At 44.2% G+C, this 22,280-nt stretch overlaps 2 protein-coding genes and 1 pseudogene across 9 annotated transcripts in view; 2 read left to right on the forward strand and 1 right to left on the reverse strand.

Annotated features, from left to right (window-relative positions):
- The window catches only part of ARIH2 (ariadne RBR E3 ubiquitin protein ligase 2), a 39,483-nt gene extending 30,702 nt beyond the window's left edge, over nucleotides 1-8,781 (reverse strand). For all 6 annotated transcript variants that reach the window (XR_015151683.1, XR_015151684.1, XM_086368074.1 and 3 more), the window contains exons 1-3: nucleotides 8,614-8,781; nucleotides 5,851-5,926; nucleotides 4,129-4,471 (exon numbers count right to left, since the gene is read on the reverse strand). Coding sequence is in view for 2 of the 6 variants with exons in the window: in XM_086368074.1 (XP_086224200.1) it covers nucleotides 4,129-4,377 (249 nt within the window). In the remaining 4 variants the exon portion in view is untranslated. The remainder of the gene's footprint in view (nucleotides 1-4,128; nucleotides 4,472-5,850; nucleotides 5,927-8,613) is intronic.
- A 7,025-nt stretch (nucleotides 8,782-15,806) lies between these two features.
- SLC25A20 (solute carrier family 25 member 20) overlaps nucleotides 15,807-22,280 on the forward strand; it is a 34,923-nt gene continuing 28,449 nt past the window's right edge. For all 3 annotated transcript variants that reach the window (XR_015151687.1, XM_086368091.1, XM_086368092.1), the window contains exon 1: nucleotides 15,807-16,002. Coding sequence is in view for 2 of the 3 variants with exons in the window: in XM_086368091.1 (XP_086224217.1) it covers nucleotides 15,898-16,002 (105 nt within the window). In the remaining variant the exon portion in view is untranslated. The remainder of the gene's footprint in view (nucleotides 16,003-22,280) is intronic.
- Nucleotides 20,460-21,100, forward strand: LOC147348537 (adenosine 5'-monophosphoramidase HINT1 pseudogene; annotated as a pseudogene).

Below are 22,280 nucleotides of genomic sequence, written 5' to 3' on the forward strand. Positions count from 1 at the left end.
AAACCAGGCTTGAGAAAAGTGAGCAGCACAGTTCAGCACTGAAGTTTAAAAAAATCTAATTCTTTCCTTCAACAGTAAAGACACTTTAGGTGGCATTCATGATCTTCTATTTTATTCCTTTTTACCTACACATCTGAGTCTCCACTCCAGCCCAGAAGGTAACTTCCCGGCCCCATGCCTAACTGACCCGGGAAATTCTGTTACTCCCACTCCTGCCACATCCCATCTTGAGGTTCTCTTATCACCACAAAGCTCACAGAGCTCACAGGCAGCTCTACGGACCAGATTTAGTCCAAAATGGACTCTCTTCTCCTTTCTGAAGCCCGGGCGGGGCTCTGAGCAGCAACATCCCACCTTCCCTGCCCACAGCCCTAACAAACTGCTGAGAGAAGGAGCACAATGCAGGAGGCACCTCCAGCCCATAAGCACTCAAAGCCAGCCTGGGCTCTGTCTGGGGCTGGACCGTGACTGAGCCCCTTCTTGAGTAGCCTGACAGCAAATGCCCCCTGAGATTCAGGGAACAAGTACCAGCAGGATTCACTGAATGATGAAATTCTTCCAAGTTAAAGTGAAAGTGAAGTCGCTCAGTCGTGTCCAACTCTTTGCGACCCCGTGGACTGTAGCCCACCAGGCTCCTCCATCCATGGGATTCTCCAGGCAAGAATACTGGAGTGGGTTGCCATTTCCTTCTCCAGGGGATCTTCCCGACCCAGGGATCAAACCCAGGTCTCCAACATTGCAGGCAGACGCTTTAACCTCTGAGCCACCAGGGAAGCCCACATTTTGTAATAAAAAGGGCCTGTTATTACTAGAGAAGGCCTCCCAAATCTATCGCAGCAACAATAATTTTTTGTGTAAGTTTCATACAAAGACCAGGTAACTTTGCTCATTTTTTGAAGACTTGAATATCACTAAAATATTCGTCAGAGATTTCCCCCTCTTACTTCACAATCTACCTCACTGGCAACCATTTCATCTTTCACAACTATTCCATTCGTGTAGGATGACAGCTTGTTCTCTAACAAGGCTTCTGTTTTGCCATTATTTGAACATCAGCAGTTTTCCCTCTACCCCGTAACAGGTAAGCATTTTCTCCTTTGTCTATTCTCAGCCCTGAAATTTGATTTTTCTGGGCACTTTCTTTTCTCAATTAATGATCTTACTCAAGAACTGGTCGCAGAATACATATACGAAGTTACCCTCTGATAGCAAGGGCCCTCACTAAACCAAAAGCCCAGTGTCCCAGACAGCTGGGAATTTTCTGCCTAAGAGACTGGAAATCCCAAAAGGTAACAGAAGGTTTAACTATAGTTAGTCTACGGCTCATCCACAGGCGACTGCCAGAACACAACAGAATGAAAAACACCGATCAGTGGCTAACTGATGCCACTTCTCCAACTCAGCTTTTGCTCATGGACAGCTAGCTGTTCACGAGGCTCTAACGTGGAACTACACACACACCACATTTCCTATTAGCCAAATAACACCTAAACCGTGTTAAAGAAATATCTCAATAAGTCACGAGTGTGCAAACAGTACGTGATCGGTGAGGGAAATCAGCAGTGACCTGGGTGACGATTACTGAGCTCCTTTCTCACAGACACATGCAACAGGAGTGCGAGTAGCTAAAGCGCCCGTGAACACCATTCTCTAAACTCAACACTTCAATGACTTCCTCTTACCTCAAAAAATTTCAAATGCAAAAGTAAAACCAATGCTAGGTTTTAGCCAGCCTGAAAGAGGAAGACTGTGTGATTCCTTCTTCCTGTACTCTTGAGCAAGCCGTTTCTGCCTGTCCTCCTTGGTCAAATTCCTGCACCTCTTAGAACACCATGGAGCCCCCTTACACGCAGCCAAGCCACCAGAAGAGCCAGGACCTTGGCTGCCCAGGCCCAGAATGGAAATGGTGTTAACACACTCCTCAGTGACGGAGGGGAAAAAAAAATCCAGCTTCCTTTTCTACCATCATTCAGAATTTCATGGATTATTTTCCTCTCTGCATTATTTTCCATTTAACCCTTTCCTGGGGTTTCAACTTTCTTCCTTCTCTCTTTGTTCCTTCATCTCTGTTCCTGGTTCTTTTTGTCCTATTTTTCCTGATCTTGCAGGCGAGAATAATGCCCTTTTACAACAGTAGAGGATGGGCAGCACGGACTAGGGAATCGAGCTCATACCAATAAAATCAGCGACATCATCAGCAGTTGACAAAATCCACAGTGCCCCCAAAGTATTCAATGCCTGCTATGGATGAACACTGTGATAGGAATGACGGGGGAGACGAGATAAAAAAGTAGTTTCTGCCCTCTGTCAAGTGACAAGCAGTGAAGAGAACATCCCCAAATACGTGAAAACGTAAGAACAACATCAAGCAGTTAGAAGATTGCACTGTATGAGTTAACAGACTTGGGTTGTAACATTTGGGCCCTGGGTCCACAACAGGAGCCAACCACTGTGTTCTAGAAGGTTGCAAGGAGGCTCCCTCAGGGAGGGCACAAGGTAGGCCTGAAAGAGCCGTGAGGGTCCGAACAATTAAGGAGAGGGCCTCCCCAGGCCCACAATAAGACAGCCTAATAAAAAGGCAAGGAGTAAAATGGTGTATTTTATGGGTTTTACTACAATTAAAAAAAAAGGGAGGAAAAGGCCTGTACCCCTCAGCTGTCTCCAGCAGAGAAAGAAAGCTGGCACGGGGGCTTAACAAACTGAGAGTTCCTATGCATAGGTGGAAACATCCTGATGAACTTTGCCAACTGATACTGTCCAGAACCACATACCCGACAATTCCTTCTCTAATTTTAAATACCAACACCATGTAAAATATGGTTGAAGAAAAAGAAACTAGTTGACCAGAGAGGAGAGGTGGGAATAATGACGAAGGAAGAGATCTGCGATCTCTTTTCTCCCAGGGAAATGCCCCAGCAACTCTGCTATTGTTATGAGCAGAAATCCCTAACCCAGAAGTTCCAATGTGTCTTCATTCTTCGAGTTTTCTGCTGAGCGCGAGAGAGGAAACCTGCCCATTTCTAGAAGTGAGTTGCACAAAATCTTTAGCTTTCAGCTTCTAGCTAGCTGCTAATAAAGCCCTAAGTATCCAAATCCAAGGTATTAGTTAACATCTGCTGATCACCTGGAAAAAAAAAAAATTCCTGGACTAGTAGGATAAAGCAACGTTTACAGTATGGCACACCTTCGTTATTTCCATTTCAATACCAAAATGAACATTATTTGGTTGACATCATGCCCATGTGCTCTTGATCTTCAGTTTTAGCGAACAACAAAATCCATGCAACAGCTCCTGAAAGGAAGGTCAGTGAAAACAGTAAAGTAGGAGAAATGTTCCCACTTTCACATGATGGTCCACGTGAAAGGACAAACGTGCTGGGACACTGTCTAAACGACTATCATAATCCACAGTCAGAGGTGTCCCATGTGTTTTACTCTGTACTAGTTCGATATTATGTAATACAACATGTCCATTGTGAGGATAATACCTGGCCTAAGGTGCCAGACATTGAAAACCATGCTAGTTGAAGTGTTAAAAATAATCATCAATTCTGTTACTTACAATTTCAATTTCACACCCCCTCAAATCAATGAAATACAAGCTATGAGAACTTACTTTATTCTTAGTTACTGCTAAAATTCCTTTCAACATCAGACATTAGTCACCAGTATATGAAACAAACGAACTCATTAGCCTAGAAGCACCGATTCTTCACAGCAAACAGGGAGATCTAGGAGCTTCTCTTAAGAGATTTATCAATCGCCCACACACTGTTGGGTGATTCTGATGTTTATCCTATTTTATGAGGATAAAATCTCATAAAATTTCATAAGACTTTCTGAAACAAGTGTTAATCTACACAGCTCTGCTTCTGTGTATTTCTGGTCTATCTCCCCTGAATCCACTCCACCCCGCCTTTCTAATTCCTAGTAGTCTGAGAAGCTGAGGTCCTCTGATACGCATCTTAGACAACACAAATACATCAGATGTGTCCAGAGGATGCAACACATAATTCAGTTAGGTTTCAAGCTACAGACCATTTAACCAGGCCGGAGGAGACTTTAGCAACAGCTCATATTTAGATTTAATTTCAGGGATTACACTTGGGAGTTGACAACACTGCTCACCTTTAGGACAGAAGCTAAGCTGGTCATGTGCTCATTGAGGGCACCCTCGGACTCCTTGTAGGTCAAGCACGTGAACTGGTACTCCTCAGGGTCGAAGGAGTCGGCCCCCTGCTGCTCCACATCGCTGGCCACTCCCACGTAATAGTCCTCTATGTCCCCAGGGTCCTCGTCCTCTTCCTCCTCCTCACAATTTGGGTCATAGTCCTCTTCGTTGCTGTCAGACCCCTGGCTATTCATGTCCACAGACATCTTAACATCCAGTCAAGTTGCAGATCAGGAAAGCAGTTTTTTTCCCTCCCCCCAAACTTCACCACTTTCTCAAACTCATTAGTGTTTTTGTCTTCTAAGGGAGGAAAAGAAAAAAATATGTGTTAGTTACTTTCACTGTGAAAAGCTGTAACAGAAATCATTCAAGAACCAAAATGGCACAGCACTGGTCCTACCCCTACTATGGCCTATTCCAACTCTCCTCTCATCCAGGAAACCTCACCATCATCTCCCTGCCCAGGCTTTTCAAAGGGAAACCCTTTCCTGGAGGGGCAGAAGCAGTTAACAATGGTAACTTCACATGAAGGGTCTGGCATGAAAGAGTAAGGCTGTCTGTTCCATGTCAAGGAGTCAAATTCCCACAGAGTTGTCCTTCCTGCCAGGGTCCTTAAGAGAGAAGCACATTCCCACAGCTGATTGCCCAGAGTGGAAGTATCCTAAAGGCTAAAGAGCCAATGTTTAAATTTTCTTAGCCAATCGTGCCCTACTGAGTGGTGACACAGACAGAACATAAATAGGGACACAGTTCCATCCCACTACAATTTCTGGGGAAATAATACCAGTGTTTTACAGACATTGCTCTCAGATATATGGGGAAAAAAGTGCATAGTAAAGAAAAAATAAAAACCACACAGCTCTTCAACATCAACATCCTCCTCTTGTCTGCAAAGGTAACTGATTTTTCCACTTTAAAGGGTTCTACTAATCCTCTAAAAGAGGTACTGAGAGGCAAAGAAACTGACCCAATAGTGAAGGAAAACTACAGATATACTACTTTGGCAGGATCGAGCCTAGGAAAAAACAGAATCTACTACAGTAAAGAAACAAGATCAAATGGCAACAGCTACTGAAAAATCCTCATAGATCAAAATGTGACTCGATTACATATAAATGAAAAGAGAATACTAGTTGAAAAAGTAAAACAGTCACATATTTTAACTCTTAGAGACGATTTTGGCAAATACCCATTAACTTCTCTACACAAGAACTATTTCAAGTGACTGTTTCCAAGGAACAGTATCAAACAGTGATTTAAATCTAAAACTAAGAGGACCTTAAAATGCAAGAGCATGTGGACTGAATGGAATGAGATAATTTATATAACCAAATCTGGATTAAATACCAAAGTAAATTTAAAACCTATTTGAAGTAGATAATCTCTCCAAAAAATTAATAATAAAAAAAGATTAAAATGAATGTCTACTGAATATGTAACCAGTCTAAAGGACTACAGAGTCACATTTTAATGATATTATAAAAAGATGAGTGAATCTACCTCTGATATTTTACCTATAAATGCTTAAATTAAAAGAAAAGTCACACTAATGAGAGAGCAATAATATATTTTCAGTTTGACTTTTAACAAATTGTGTTATATGCTAGAACCACCTAATCACAACTGAACTGAACTATTTTTCCTTTAGGAGAAAGAATTAATCTTTAAATTAAAAATACCTGTAAATCTAGAAGATCTTGCAGGAAGATGTCACCTAAATAGTCATTCATATAATTTCATTCATATAATTTCCATCTAAAATGAAAAAAGATAAATCTATTTACATACTGTAAAATTGGTAGCCTGCGTTCACAAATTTTAAAAATAAAGACATTTAAAAGAACAAGCAGCAAAGGACCAGAAATTATTTTCTTGTAAGTCCCACAGAAATCCACTTCATAATTATATATTGACAAGAGTTACATGGCCTTCTAAAAAAAGAAAGTATTTAAAATAAACAGCTAATAATAATCTAACCTCGGGTAACCAGTTCCCTCTCATTCGTTCCCTCTGTTTGAAAGTCCACTACTTCACTTTTTTTTTCTTTAATTTTTATTGGATTATAGTTGATTTACAGTGCTGTGTACTACCTCACTTGAATTTTTCAGATTTTCTAAGTTAACTACTATAATTTCAATCTTAAATGATAGAGATTGACAAAGCAAATTTTAACTGACTTGAACTGGGCTTTTATCATAAAGTCATCTCCATTGCTGTACTCTAACACTTACAGAATACTGTTAATATTTCAGCTCTCACTTTATTTATGAAAAATTATTTTCAAATTAAAAAAGTCCACAAGAGAAAATAAAACAAAAATTAAAAAAAAAAAACAAAAAAAAACAAAAAACGGGGGGGAGGGTGCAATTTCCTAGTGGTCTAGTGGTTAGGGCTTAAAAAAAAGGAAAAAAAATATTCCTAGTACAATACCCAATATTAACACCCATTTGTACCTCTCTTCTGACATGCTCAAGGCCTACTTGACCTTCTCAGAGCTACAGATCCCTCTATCAAAGACTAAATAAGTACTACTCACTTACTTAATCCGAAATTTTAGGTCCATGTTTTCATCCTTTTAAATTTCTTGGAAAACCAGCGATAACTTTCAAAGAAATACTTCTAACACAGACAGGCAAATATAAACTAAATGAAAACCAAAGTCCAAACAATGATTGTGGAAGACGATTTGCAAAATAGTAGAGGAACAACAGATTTTTTAAGTCTGTTTTCTTCTATCTGCATTTTTACGTAAGATACTGCTTATTAGGCATATAAGCATAAATAGCATTACAAATACTGCTCCCATCTATAAAATAATCACTACCAAGGACAGCTTTCATTTAATGAGAGCCAATTTCAGGTCAGACTCATTCTCATTAAATGTTTATAACCCTACAAAGTGGCGATCGTCCTCTTCCTACACATGAGGAAACTAGAGTTCAAAAAGATTAAGCAACTTGCCCAGGACCACAGTGCTGACAACCAGTAGAATCCAGCATCATACTTTTCACCAGATCTATGATCTATGAGGACTCACAATACCCCATGCACCCTCCCACAGAGCCGAATACTATCCAAAGCTACCTACAACCACAACAAAAAAAGCAGTTTTCACTTTCTCTGGATTTCTTGCCAGGACTGGCGCTTCTCACCAGCTAAATATTCAAGAAGCAGGGGAAAACTTCAGGCTCCCTTCCAAAAAGGGGAACACCATTTCATACTTACTGGGTGCTCTAGGTCCAGATTTAAATAAAATCTTAATTACTAATCTTTTCAAAGTTAAATATCCCTATTCTGTTTGAAAGAGTGCTGACACTGTTTCAAGGGGCCAGTATGTTATTGCTTCATTAACACAACAGATGATAGATAACGCTTTGATTTCCTTCGGATGTTAAACATTAGCCTTACGTCCCAAACAGGCAAGGAGTAACAGAAATTACTGCGCTCCACCACCCCGCATCAAAGTCACGTGTTCATAAGAGCTGCCAACCATCCTGGGCTAAGGAATTCAAACTGAAGAATTCTCAGTATAAGGCTGACAAGAACAAGACAACAGACTTTTTGATATCAATGTTTACTCCAGATATATTTAGCACTTAAGTGTCATTTACTAAATCCACATTTCCGAAGAAAACTCGTTGGTACAAAAATATGAACCCTGTCTAATGGGGTAGCCACTAACCACTTGTGGTCATTTACATTTAACTCAAAGATTAAATAAAACCTGACACTTGGATTTTCAGTCGCACTAGCCATAAGTCAATGGCCACGTGTAGCAGCTAGTGGCTATCCTACTGAACAGCAAAGGTACAGAATAGGACCAGTGTGGCAGAAAGTTCTATGGGACAGAATAACAATCAGCACTGAGGTGAAGTCATCCGAGAACCCGATCGCCTCTCCGGCGGCTACCACAAGCGGCGTCCGGTGAGGCGGCGACGCAGCTCCAGGGCCGCCTGTCCCAATCCCAGGCGCCGGAATATATCCGCGAGGACACGGAGTCCACGCGCAGGGGGCCCCTCACCGGCAGGCGTTAACAAACCGCGCGGGGAGGGGGGCACTGCGAGAGCTCCCGATGATGACCCGAGTGGGGAGCCCCCGGAGGCGCCGCGTTTCCCCGGCACGCCCGGCGGGGAGGGCCTAGATGCGCCCGGCACCAGTCGGTCAGAGGCGCTGGCCTGCGACCTCTCGGCGAACTGCAGGCGGCGGGAGGCGGAAAGACCGAGAGACATCAGGCGCCGGTGCGCCCTGGCCTCGGCCACCGGCAGCTCATCAGCGGGATGGCGGAGAGCCCTGAGACCCAGTGCGAGATGCCGGGGGCGCCGGGACCTCGCAGGCAGCGACGAAGGCGGAGCCCCGGCAGGGCTAGGGAGGCGCGCGGAGAGCCCACCCCCTCCCCCGGCCCGCCGGGGTAAACAAGGCCGCGACTCGCGCCGCGCACTTACCAGGAGCCGCAGCCCCGCAGCCGCTGAGCCCGGGCGGGCCAGACCGGGTCGGGCCAGGCCAGAAGAACCGGACCCAGGCGCGGCGGCGGCGGAGGCGGCGGGCCAACGCTGGTCAAGGCCCGCGCTGCTTCCTCCGGCGGAGCCGTCGCCGCAGCTCCGGAAGTGCTCGGAGCGGTTGCGTCACTTCCCGCCCGGGGTCGCCCGGCGGTCGCCGGGGTCGCGACAGGCGCTGGGTAATAACGCCTCTCTGCGGACACTTCACTCCAGCCCAGCGCAGCGACCCGAGTACGCCCGCAGCAAGGCTGGCGCCGACGGCTAGCAAAGGAGAGGCTTCTTGGAAAGCTGTCACTGCATCGCCGCGGGCTTTCGCCTACCAGCGCCCCCGGCCTGGATCCTTTCAACCAGGGCTTTTGTTGTTTTTTTGACGGAGTCTCCTCACTTCACTGTACTCGGTGTCCGGCGCGGAGAAGACCTCCAGTCGTTCGTGGAGTGGATAAAGGACTGATATTTCATGGCCGCTGTTTGATCGAATGAGAGCTGGGTCTTCGTGTCAGCAAGCTGGGCCGGGAATTTCTACCTAGGCCGATTCGTAGAACCACGCCAGGCTTCCGCTTCCCTCTCCGTGGCCTAGTTCGCTGCCTAATTTCTTTGGCTTCCCAATCACCCGAGATTGAATCTTAACTACCTTGCTGCACAGTGTATTCACACAGTATAGGAAGTGCCATTATGCCTTTCAGTACCTTCTGGGGCCTTTGTCGAGTGTTATGGATAGACAGACATGAAGCCTCACTTAAGTTGCTGCTGCACAACGTGGAAACGCCGGAGTGAAGCAAGTGATGTTAGGGAGCTTCCTCCCTGTGCAAGTCCATAGATAACCCAAACCATTTCCACCCATGCATGAGTCGTGTATGTGCTAATATTCAGGATATTGATGTGTAATGGACTCTCTTCAGTTCTTGCATATATTTGTATACATGATTTTCAGCTTCCTGTTTAATTAGGAGTATGTACCCAAATGGCAACCCACTCCAGTGTTCTTGCCTGGAGAATCCCAGGGACGGGGGAGCCTGGTGGGCTGCCGTCTGTGGGGTCACACAGAGTCGGACACGACTGAAGTGACTTAGCAGCAACCCAAATCAGGTGCTTTCAAATACTTGAAAACCATTCCCACACACACCTTAATTTGGAGTGAAAACTAACAATAATGAGTGAGTGACATGTTTTATATATTAGCAACGTAAAACTTTGTCTAAAAGGTGCTCAGTCGTGTGCCACTCTTTGCGACCCCATGGACAAGAATATTCTCCAGGCAAGAACATTGGGATGAATCTTCCCAAGCCAGAGATCTAACCCAGGTCACCTGCATTGCAGGCACACTCTTTACCGTCGTCTGAGCCGCAAGGGAAGCCTGTAGTTCGATGTACTTATTTGTTATAACAAAACATAGCCCTTTATATCATGACACTAGTGAAGGAACCAAACTATATTTTCGGCTAATGAAATCTTTTTAATTAGGTGCATTCATTCTGGGTTCCTGGTAATAAATCCTCCCCAATAAATAAAAGGGAACAATCAGTTTTTCTGTATAATTATTGCATTTGCAAAATAGTGAATGAGGACATTCACATATCAAGCATACAAATGTACAATATATTGGAATCCCAGGTACTATCCTTATTTGTTCTGTCTCTCGCCTGCTGAAGGTGAGTTTCTTTTCTTTTTTTAAAATATTTATTTGGCTGCCCTGGGTCTTAGTTGTAGCACACAGGATCTGTAGTTGCAGCATGTAGGATATACTTCCCTGACCAGGAATTGAACCTGGGCCCCCTGGATTGGGAGAACAGAGTCTTAGCCACTGGACTACCAAGAAAGTCCCAAGGTGAGTTTCTTAGGGTCACATATCCATCCTTGTTTTCAACATTACTCTGTTAAATAGATGTTTATTAAACTGTTGCTAATACCATTTTTTTTTTTTTTTTAGTTTATTTTTATTTTTGGCTGTGCTTGGGTGTCTGGGATATACTCTTCAAAAAATTTTTCTTTTTTTAAATTTTTGGTGGCACTGGGCCTTCATTGCTGTGCTTGGGCTTTCTCTAGTTGAAGGGAGCAGGAACTACTCTCATTTTGGTGCTCGGGTTTCTCTTTGCGGTGGCTTCTCTTGTGGAGCAAAAGTCTAGGTGCATGGGCTTCAGTAGTTACAGCTTACAGGCTTAGTTGCTCGCAGCATGTGGAATCTTCCCGGACCAGGATGGAATCTGTGTCCCCTACATTGGCAAGCTGATTCTTAGCCACTCTACCAGCAGGGAAGTCCTGTAATATACTCTTAAGTGATAAAAATAGGATATGAAATGATATGTGTAGTATTCTGTCTTCAAAATAAATTTGCATATAAGATATGTAAACAAAATACAATGTCTCTCAGTTTCTGTGTCACAGAATCATTCCCTGTAGTGGGAATGATTGGTCTTAGCTCCTTGAACTCTGGGGCCTCATCTAGAAGACTCATATTTCTTCACCAATATCATACAACTTTTCTTTTGTATAAATCTTAGATTCAGGTTGACATGTTTTCATTTTTGAAAATCCACTGGAGAGCACTGAATTTCTAAGAATAACTTAAAGGGAAGCACTGATAGCCTCATTATTGAGTCTTTGCATCCAAGAAATATTACTGTTTCTTTATACTTCTTTTGTTTGCCTTTTGTGTATATGAATTTATATAGCTTTATTCACATGGATCTTTGGTTTAGTCCTGCATACATTATGGGTTTTGATGTTATTCTGAATAGGATTGATTCTTCCTGTTTGTGATCTGTTATTTTTAACATTGTCAACAAAGGTCTGTTTAGTCAAGGCTATGGTTTTTCCAGTGGTCATGTATGGATGTGAGAGTTGGACTATAAAGAAAGCTGAGTGCCAAAGAATTGATGCTTTTTAACTGTGGTGTTGGAGAAGACTCTTGAGAGTCCCTTGGACTGCAAGGAGATCCAACCAGTCCATCCTAAAGGAGATCAGTCCTGGGTGTTCATTGGAAGGACTGATGCTGAAGCTGAAACTCCAATACTTTGGCCACCTGATGTGAAGAGCTGACTCATTTGAAAATACCCTGATGCTGGGAAAGATTGAGGGCAGGAGGAGAAGGGGATGACAGAGGATGAGATGGTTGGATGGCATCACAGACTCAATGGACATGGGTTTGGATGGACTCTGGGAGTTGGTGATGGACAGGGAAGCCTGGCGTGCTGCAGTTCATGGGGTTGCAAAGAGTCAGACACGACTGAGTGACTGAACTGAACTGATCAAAAAGTGATTGCTTTCTGATACTGTTCTTGTATCTGTCTCCTTACTTAAATTTGCTCAGTTTTCAACTGATTCTCTTGAATTTTCAAAGTAAACATTTGGATCACTTGAAAATAGGAATATTTTGGACTCTTTTTTTTTTTTGGTTTGACCAGAGATCAGACCCACACACACTGTGGTGGAAAAACCGAGTCTTAACCACTAGACTGCCAGGGAAGTTCCAAGGACTGCTTTTTAATATTTAAATTTTTTATTACTTTCCTTCCTTTTCCTTTCTCCCTCTGCCCACCCCCCCCCACCCCCCTGCAACCCACACTCTTCTTTCTTTCTTCCTTATGGGCTTTCCTGGTGGCTCAGCTGATAAAGAAAATGCCTGCAATGCGGGAGACCTGGCTTTGATCCCTGGGTTGGGCAGATCCCCTGGAGAAGGGAAAGGCTACTCACTCCAGTATTCTGGGCTGAAGAATTCCCTGAACTGTATAGTCCAAGGGGGTCACAAAGAGTCAGACACAACTGAGCAACTTTCACTTTCTTTCACTTCTTCCTTAGTTTGCTATTTCTTTCCCTCCCTCCCTCCCTATTGATATTTTTGCATTAGCTACTAAGTCCAGTAAAACGTTAAGCAGTAATCATGATTAAAAAAATCTCTATTTGTTCTCCTATCATTAATAGGATAGCTTCTAATAGTTCACCATTAAATAGTTTTGCTGAGAAAAAATATGGTAGTTACTAGTTTGCTTTAAAAAAAAAAGTAGTTACTCTTTATCTATTACAAGGGAGTTTGCTTCAAATCTTAAATTTACAGTTTTATGTTCTTTACCTTTTGGTTTTATCTTGTTTTTGGTAAGGAATGATGTTGAATACTACTCTTGCAGGTTGGACTCTTTGGAAGCAAGTACTGAGATGGAGCTTGGGGAACAAGATACTTATTAGGGACCAGCGTATGTAAAGGGAGGGGGCAGGAAGCAGAATTAGGCAGAGGCCGCAGATAAACTGTGATGCAGGCCCAATGAAGCCAACCCAGCAGAGAGCACTGGAGTGTGAATACTACCTGTCAGAGTATCTGATACTATGCCAGAGTGGTCAGGCATTAAATCTCTCCCTTGCTCAGTCACAGGGTGTGGACAGTCTTGGGAAGGGTATGACCTAAGGGAAGGTCCCCCTCATTCATGTTTGATTCCCAAAGTCTAGGAAGAAGGCTTCTCAAGAGAGGGCCAAGTGATCTCAGATGGCCTCGGCCTGCAGCAGCTTGACGTTGGGCCTTGTTCCCTGGCCGGACATTGAGGCTGGGGAGGGGCAGTGAGAGCACCAAATCCTAGCTGCCAGACCAGTGGTCAGTGACAAGGCCCTGGCTCTTCAGCTTTGCAGAAAAAGAACTGCCGTAAAGACGGAAAGTAGTGAGAGAAGTCAAGTGTTTATTAGGAGGGAAAAAAAAAGTACGTATGGATAGACACATGGGTGGACTCAGAGTCCCAGAGTCATGCCCTCGTGGTGGTATGATCACTTATATAGAGCATTTGTTTCTGGGTTTCCTTTGGCCAACCATTTTGATTTCCCTGGCTCAGAGTCCACAATTGGTGTACCTTAGGATCCTCTTATATGTGCACACACGTCTCAGCCAAGGCAGATTCTACATTAGAGGTGTAGAGGTAGTTAGCATCACCTAGCATCACTCCCCCTTTTGACCTCCAAGGAGCCTTTCTGTGCATGTGTAGTCAGGGAGGTCACCTTACTTCAAAAATGAGAAATAAGTGGCCTCTCCTCTTGAGGCAGAGCCCAGCCTCCTCCCTCAATTGTCCTCCTATTTTCATTTTGCAGTATCTACCCTGGGTGGGGCCCTCTTGCCTCACAAAGATAGCTTCACATTCCTTGTGAAGCTTGTGGTTCAGTTCAGTTCAGTTGCACAGTCGTGTCGCTCAGACTCTTTGCGACCCCATGGACGCCAGGCTTCCCTGGCCATCACCAACTCCCGGAGCTTGCTCAAACCCATGTCCATCAAGTCAGTGATGCCACCCGACATGAAGCTTGTGGAACTGATAGCAAACCTGGAGGTGCATATGCATGTGTACATTTTTCTGGGGAGAGAGTGCCAGGAATTCTCTCCCTCCCAGATGGCTAAGAACCACTGGTCGGACAATGTCTAGCATATGGGCAACTTGGTATCGATCTCCTGCATCAGTATGTTACCTGGAGTGGGGAGAGGAAAGATACCTTGTGCTGAAGGGGACAGGATATGTAAAGGCCTGGCTACTGGGGGGTGGAGGGTGAGGTCAGTTAAATAACAGGGCTGGCTGTGTGGTAAACCAGTAGAAGCTAAGTTTGCTCAGAGAGGAAGATACAGTCTAGGGGAAAATACGGTTGAAGCAGTAACCTAATGAAATATGAAAAACCTTGTCTGCCCTGAACCACTTCTATTCTGATGCAGTGAGGAGCTGAGGAGGTTTTTTGGCCAGGGAATGACAGTCAGGTTAAATTTCAGGTAAGTTTTCTAGCAGTGTGTAAAGGCTTATCAGATGAGGAAACAGGAAGACCATTTGTTTGGGGGATCATCAGTTACCCTATGAAGATTTAATAGAACTTGGTGGGCTTAAGTGGAGTCCATGCTCAGGTCTGTCAAGGTTTACCAAGAGGGTCTACCAGGAAAGTTTATCAGGAGGGCTGTACAAACAGCCCCTCTTCCTGAAGCTGCTCTGATGCAGATTGACTCTAAGTTAGCTCCTCTTCTGCAGCCGGAGTGTTAGAAGTCACAAGTGAAATAAACATGGTCCCATTACCAAACCCTGAATCTTGGACATTCCAATAAGGCCAATCCAGTGATGAACACCCTGTTCAATTAATGCCTTCACTGCCTCTTGCCTGGACCACTGTAATTTTCTCTTAACTGTTCTCCTTGCTTCCATTCTCTCCTAACACAAATTCATCCATCCCAAATAGATTTTCTAAAACAAATCTGATCATATCATTGCTGTGCTTAAAATTGTTCCATGGTTCCCATCCTCTTCTAGAAAAAGCCTATAGCATGGGATAAACAGACTTTTGAGCCTTGCCTTCTACTCCCTTTACAGGTCTTCTGCCCCAGTCAGGCCCCATCACTTCCGATCCCAATTTTGTTCCTGTCACTAATCTTTCCACCCGTAGTGTACATGGTCCATCCTCCCCATTCTAGTCTTCCTCCTAGCTTGGGAGTGCCTGCAGAGGAGGATTGCTATCAGGTTAGCTGGGCAGTGAGGTTCCTGCTACAGAGTAGGGGTATGCTTATTGTTTACAAATTATTAATTTGACAAATTTCAAACATACAGAAATGACAAGTTATATAGTGGATACCTGAATACTATGCACCGAGAGTGAATAAGTCAAAAACATAAACATCACCTTTATGGCAACCCACTCCAGTACCCTTGCCTGGAAAATCCCATGGACAGAGGAGCGTGGTAGGCTACAGTCCATGGGGTCGCAAGGAGTTGGACACGACTGAGCGGCTTCACTTAACTCCTAATTGTTATAGTTATTAACAATTCCTTTAGGTTCTTCTTTCAGAATATATTCAGAATCCAAACACATCTCATCACCTCCTCTGCTGTTCTCTGATCCAATCCAATCCAGCATCTCTGACTATGACCTTTAGCCTCCTCAAGTCTCCGTGCTTCTTAAGTCTATTCTCAAAAGAGTTGGACACGACTGAGCGACTGAACTGAACTGAAGTCCACCCCCACCAACCGCCACTCCAAAATACCGCCCAGAAGGCGTAGGGGCCAGCCCTTCTCCCGCAAGCCACGCCCATCGAGGAGGAGCTATGGCCGGAAGCAGCGCCGCCGGCGGAAGCAGGGGCCGGGCAGGCGGTCTAGGCCCTCCTCCCGACCTGCCCCGGGCTCATGCCCCGCCCACCCAAAAGTGGGTGAAAGGTCGGCGGCGCCGGCGCCGCTGCTGGAGCAGTGGAGCGGAGCCGGCCGGGAAACCACAGGCACTGTGACGGACTGACTGACCATGGCAGACGAGGTGAAGCCCATTAGCCCGCTCAAGAACCTGCTGGCCGGCGGCTTTGGAGGCATGTGCCTGGTGTTCGTGGGACACCCGCTGGACACTGTCAAGGTGCGAGGAGGCTGGGGCGCGCGGGCTGGAGGGAGGAGGCCCGACCGAGCAGGGCGCGGAAAGCAGGGTCTCTCGCGACGCTTGGTCCGGGACAGAAGTGGGGCCCGGGGGAGCTTCCGTGAGAAGTCTGGGGAATCTCCCTCTCGACCCTTTCGGGTGTGGAGGAAACTGTTCCTGCGCCCCAAGGAGCTAGACGGCGCAGAGTGAGAAGCCTCTAATCGCCCACCGAAGACTCTTGATTTTAAAAAAGTTCTCTGTCCAGCAACCTTTTCTCATCTGGGGCCCCTACTTTGGGGATGGTAAAGAAAAAGCGTCTGCTCAAAGTTCTAACTTCTGCAAACCCTAACATCAGCAAGATTGAAACAGGTCATCTGTAAATCCTTCTTCTGGAAGAGGGCTAAACGCAGGTTACTCTAGATAGATATGTCTTTTGACACATTTCTCTGGGGCCGAAGTGCTCCGCCACTGTCTCTTTTGCACCTTTCTTAACCGTCTTCAGTGTGTCACCCCATGTTAACCTTAGCGGTCTCCTGTGGGAAGCGACAGTGCCCTCAGTGACCGAGTCCCTTCCAAGGAAATCAAGTGATCAGCTTTGCTCAAGGCCAGGCTGATCCTCACAACAACTTGGTGTGGAAGCCATGGTCAGATTGAGGCTCTGGGAAGGTGGAAACTCATCAAGGCTTGTCCCCTGGTTATCCTCATATTGCACATCAACTCTTTCCCCTGCAGCACTTACAGCAAGGCCTTACTGGAGACCAAAGTCCATACCCTATGACTTAGCATTCAAAGCTTCATCCCAGTTTTCTAACCTTATCTCTGCACACACTTAGAGAAAGTTGACAGTTCATGGCCAGGGTGAGCCTGTGGAGAACAGAGGTGAGTCTCGCAGAGTGGGAAGCCTGTGTAGAGGAATTCTTGGATTGTTGAATTGGGTTTCCTCCACCAAAGCAAAGAAAATTGCTTTGGTGATGTTCTCTGAGCAAGTTTGGGCAGCAGGCTCTTTGCTACCTTTCACCAAGAAGATCCGGGGTCATTTTATCACAAGACTAAGATTAAAGCCATCAGGCTGGTTTGGGCACTGTGAAACATGAAATCAGATGTTTATTCAGAAGTTGATAAATGCCATGTGTGTTAGGGCTTCCCCAACAGTAGTCGTTTTAAGCAACACTGATGTAGGGGAGAATTGTCTGGCCTCTCTTTCTACTCTTGATCTTGTTAGTTCTAGTTATCTGGGGTCTCTCTTTAAAGAAAAACAAAATCCTGTTGCTCCCTAATACAAGTGTTGCTCCTACCTCCATATCCTTTGCCCTTCCTCCCCATCAGATGTCACCCCCAGGAAGGGAAGGATGATCTGTGTACTGAAATGTAAATGACTGAAAATGCTCACTGCATTGTCTTTAAGCTTTTATCTTTTAAAAATCAATTAATTAATTTTACTTTTGACTGTGCTGAGTCTTTGTTACTTTGTGTGGGTTTCTCTAGGTGCAGCGAGTGGGGGCTGCTCCCTGGTTGCAGTGCACAGGCTTCTTATAGCAGAGGCTCCTCTTGTTGCAGAGCACAGACTCGCAGGCATGCAGGCTTCACTAGTTGCAGCACCCAGGCTCAGTAGCTGTGGCACTAGCACTTAGTTGCTCCATGGCATGTGGGAACTTCCTTCACCAGGGATCGAACTGTCATCTATTACATTGCAAGGTGGATTCTTAACTACTGGACCTCCAGGGAAGCCCTTACTGCATTTTTAATAATCAGAAACTCTCCCTTTGATTTAAGCCAAACCCACAAGTTGCTGACTACTGTCCTTTTGACCTCAGGGAGCCAGGTGGGCTCTGGTCAAAGCTTGGCCAAGAGACACTTTTAGAGACCCAAGGTGACTAACAGTGGTCTGGAAAGGCAGGAGCTGTAGCTTTTCAGCTTGGAAAGATTTTATGGCAGGTGGTGAAGGGCTGGCTGTTTTCTAACTGGAGAAGTAGGGAGACCCAGATATTCCTGGCAGAGGGAAGGCAGGAGTGAAGGTGGATATAGGCTTGGCAGTGGGAACCAGGCTGTAAAAGAAGACCAGCCATGGAGGACTTTAATGTTCTTGCTGGGCCTAAATGATGGATGGCATGATGAGGCAGGTAGGAGTTTATACAAAATCACAAGAAAGGTATCAGTCAGAACTTTTGGTCCATCTCTCTCTCCTACTAACTTGAGGAGTTTGTGCCTGACCATGGAGAATCTGAAGGCCAAGTAAGGGATATTGGATGTAAAGCAGTGGGAGCCTCTGGACATGTCTACTGTTATGTTCCATAAACTTCTCAGCTTTGCATGTCACCTCCATTGCCTAGAGCGCAGGACTAACAAAAGCCCTCACAAAATCAAGAATGAAAAATTTGGTTGGTTGGTGGAAGAGTAATTGTGGTTTCGGACCCTCAATTTTGAATCATTATAGTTAGGCTCAAACACATCTTTGTTAATCAAAATCAGAACCATTACAAGCAACACATTTTTGCCAATGAGAAATACGTTTGTTGATTCCTGTAGCATAAAAAGCTATGCTTCAGGATTCGATGAACCCTTGAAAAGCATTTTCTGCATCCTGCTGATTATGAAAGCATTTTCCCTGCATAAAGTTGTTGAGTTGCTTGAAGAAGTGGTAGTCGGTTGGCAAGAGGTCACATGAATATGGCCAATGAGGCAAAATTTCATTCAGCTTTTGAAGTTTTGTTTGTGCAATGTGCAGTTGGGCGTTGTTGCAGAGAATTGGTCCCTTTCTTTTGACCAATGCTGGCTGCAGGTGTTGCAGTTTTCAGTGCATCTCATTGATTTGCTGAGAATACTTCTCATATATAATGATTTCGCCAGGATTCAGAAAGCTGTAGTGGATCAGACCAGCAGCAGACCACCAAACAGTGACCATCGCCCTTTCTTTGGTGCAAGTTGGCTTTGGGAAATGCTTTAGAACTTCTCAGTCTGGCCACTGAGCTGGTCATCACCAGTTGTATGCTATCCACTTTTTGTCACATGTCACAATCCAATCGAGAAATGGTTTGCTGCTGTTGCATAGGATAAGACAACACTTCACAACGATGATTTTTTGTGTGTGTGTGATGAGTTCATGAGACACCCGCTTATTGAGCTTTTTCACCTTTCCAGTTTGCTTCAAGTGCCGAACAACTGTAGGATGGTTGACCTTGAGTTTTTGAGAAAATTCTCATGTAGTTGTGAGAGGATCAGCTTGATGATCCTCTCAATTCAGTTCAGTATAGTTCAGTTGCTCAGTCGTGTCTGACTCTTTGTGACCCCATGGACTGCAGCATGGCAGGCTTCCCTGTCCAACACCAGTTCCCAGAGCTTGCTCAAACTCATGTCCGTTGAGTTAGTGATGCTATCCAACCATCTTATCCTCTATCATCCCCTTCTCCTCCTGCCTTCAATCTTTCCCAGCATTAGGGTCTTTTCCAATGAGTCGGTTCTTCACATCAAGTGGCCAAGTATTGGAGCTTCAGCTTTACCATCACTCCTTTCAGTGAATATTCAGGACTGATTTCCTTTAGAATTGACTGGCTTGATCTCCTTGCTGTCCAAGAGACTCTCAAGAGCCTTCTCCAACACCACAGTTCAGAAGCATCAATTCTTGAGCGCTCAAATCCCCTCAATTGGTCGTTGTCAACTTCCGATGGTCAGCCACTGTGCTCCTCATCTTCAAGGCTCTTATCTTCTTTGCAGAGCTTCTTGAGCCACCACTGCACTGTGCGTTCGTTAGCAGTTCCTGGACCAAATGCAGTGTTGATGTTGTGATTTGTCTTAGCTGCTGTATGAACCATGTTGAACTAGTATAAGAAAATCACTAGAATTTGCTTTTTGTCTAACATCTTTTGCATAGTCTAGGATACATATAAAGTAAACAGCAAGTAACAATTTGTTGGCAAAAAACATAAAGCAGCAAATGTACATTAAAGATGTGTAACATAACCACATTTAAGAATGTATTCCAAAACAAAAAAAATAAAGAAGAATGTATTTCAATATCAAATGGCAAAGTAAAACCAAAATTACTTTTGCACCAACCTAAATAAATAGAGAAACAGCATGATGAAAATGGTATCTTGGAAAGGTTAGTATGATAGCAAACTGAGAAGGATTAGGAAGTAGAACACAGACCAGGAAAAAGACTGCAGAAATATAATGACTGGGTCTGTCAGTTATCTTGCAATGTAACAACTTAACCCCAAAACTTAGTGGCTTAGAACAACAACAATACGGACTTCCCTGGCAGTCCAATGGTTGCACCTCCATGTTGCAAGGGTTCATGGGTTCGAGCTCGATCCATAGTTGGTTAACTAGGATCCTGCATGCTGCACAGTGCAGCCAAAATAACAACAGCATTCATTAACTCTCTTGATCTTTGTGAGATAGGATTTGGGGAGCAGCTTAGGTGGGTAGTCTGGCTCAAGGATTTCTTGTGAAGTTGCAGATGTTGTCTGGGATCCAGAATATATAAAAGAACTATTACAAGTCAACAACACAAAAAACAACCCAATTTAAGAATAAGCAAAGCCTCCTCCCAACCTTCTACCCAGCCGGCCACTCGGGAGGGAGGCAGAGATGGCAGATGAGATCACCAAGGCTCAGGTTGCCCGGCCTGGCAGTGACACCGTCTTCAGGAAGATGATTCACAAAGAAATCCCAACCAAAATCATTTATAAGGATGACCAGTGTTTTGCTTTCCTTGACATTTCCCCTCAAGCACCAACACATTTTCTGGTGATACCCAAAAAACATATATCCCAGATTTCTGCAGCAGCGGATGATAATGAAAGTCCTCTTGGTCATTTGATGATTGTTGGCAAGAAATGTGCTGCTCATCTGGGCCTGAAGAAGGGCTATCAAATGGTGGTGAATGAAGGTTCAGATTGGGGCCAGTCTGTCTATCATGTTCATCTCCATGTTCTTGAAGGTCGACAGATGAACTGGCCTGGTTAAGCATGCTGTAGGGATAATTTTGCCTCCTCTCTGCAGTGATCAGGTTTGCAAGTTCCAATATGCTAAACAATTTTTTTTTTTTTTGCCTGTGTATGGAGATACTACAAAAATAATTTTTAAAACCCATATATAATAAAAGACATTGTTGCATGCTCTGAAAAAAAAATAAAGTACTTAAATATATATTTCTCCAAAGAAGATACATAATTGGAAAAAAAAACATGAAAAAATGTTCAGTATCACTAATCATTAGGAAAATGCAAATAAAAAGTGTAATGAGATACCACCTCATTTTATTGATAGAATGGCTGCTATCAATAAAACCAAATAACAAGGGTCAGGGAGGATGCAGAGACTCTGGAACCCTCGTGCATTATTATTGGGAATGGTAAATTGTACAGCCGCTGTGGAAAACAGTATACCAGTATCTCAAAAAAGGGAAAATAGAATTACTGTGTGACCCAGCAATTCTACTTCTGGATATTTACTGCAAAGAACCGCACGCAGAGTCTTGAAGAGATGTTTGTACACCCTGTTCCTAGCAGCACTGCTCGCAGTGGTTGAGACATGGGTGTAACCCAAGCGCGCACAAACGGAAGAACAAATAAGCAACATGTGGCCTAGACGTAGAATAGAATATCATTCAGCCTAAAAAGGAGGGAGTTCTGATACTCGCAACCAATGGATGGGTGTTGAAACCGTTAGGCTCAATGGACTAAGTCATTCATAGAAAAATACGTACTTTATGATCCTACTTATGTGAGGTGCTTCGAGTACACGAAGTCTTAGAGGCGGAAAGTAGACTGGTTGCCAGGGTCTGGATGTAGGGCAAATGGGAAGTTACTGTTTGGTGGGAGGAGATAAAAAGAATTGTGGATGATGGTGATGGTTGCACAACATTTTGAATGTATTTAATATCACTGAAAAGTGAAAGTGAAAGTCACTCAGTTGTGTCTGACTCTTTGTGACCCCATGGACTATACAGTCCATGGAATTCTCCAGGCCAGAATACTGGAGTGGGTGGCCTTTCCCTTCTCCAGGGGATCTTCCCAACCCAGGTCTCCTGCATTGAAGGCAGATTCTTTACCAGCTGAGTCACCAGGGAAGCCCAATATCACTGAACTGTGTACTTAAAAATGATCGAGATGGTAAATTTTATGTGTATTTTATGACAGAAAAAAAATTGGGAAGGAAAAAATGGGCAAAGAATCTGAATAGACATTTTTCCAAAGAAGATACACAAATGGCCAATAAACACATGAAAAATGTTCAACATCATTATCCATCATGAAAACATAAATCAAAATCCCAGG

The sequence above is a fragment of the Bos grunniens genome, chromosome 22 (assembly GCF_055505025.1).
Source record: "Bos grunniens cultivar Pamir isolate PY7600 chromosome 22, Bosgru_T2T1.0, whole genome shotgun sequence".
In the NCBI taxonomy this organism is placed as follows: domain Eukaryota; kingdom Metazoa; phylum Chordata; class Mammalia; order Artiodactyla; family Bovidae; genus Bos; species Bos grunniens.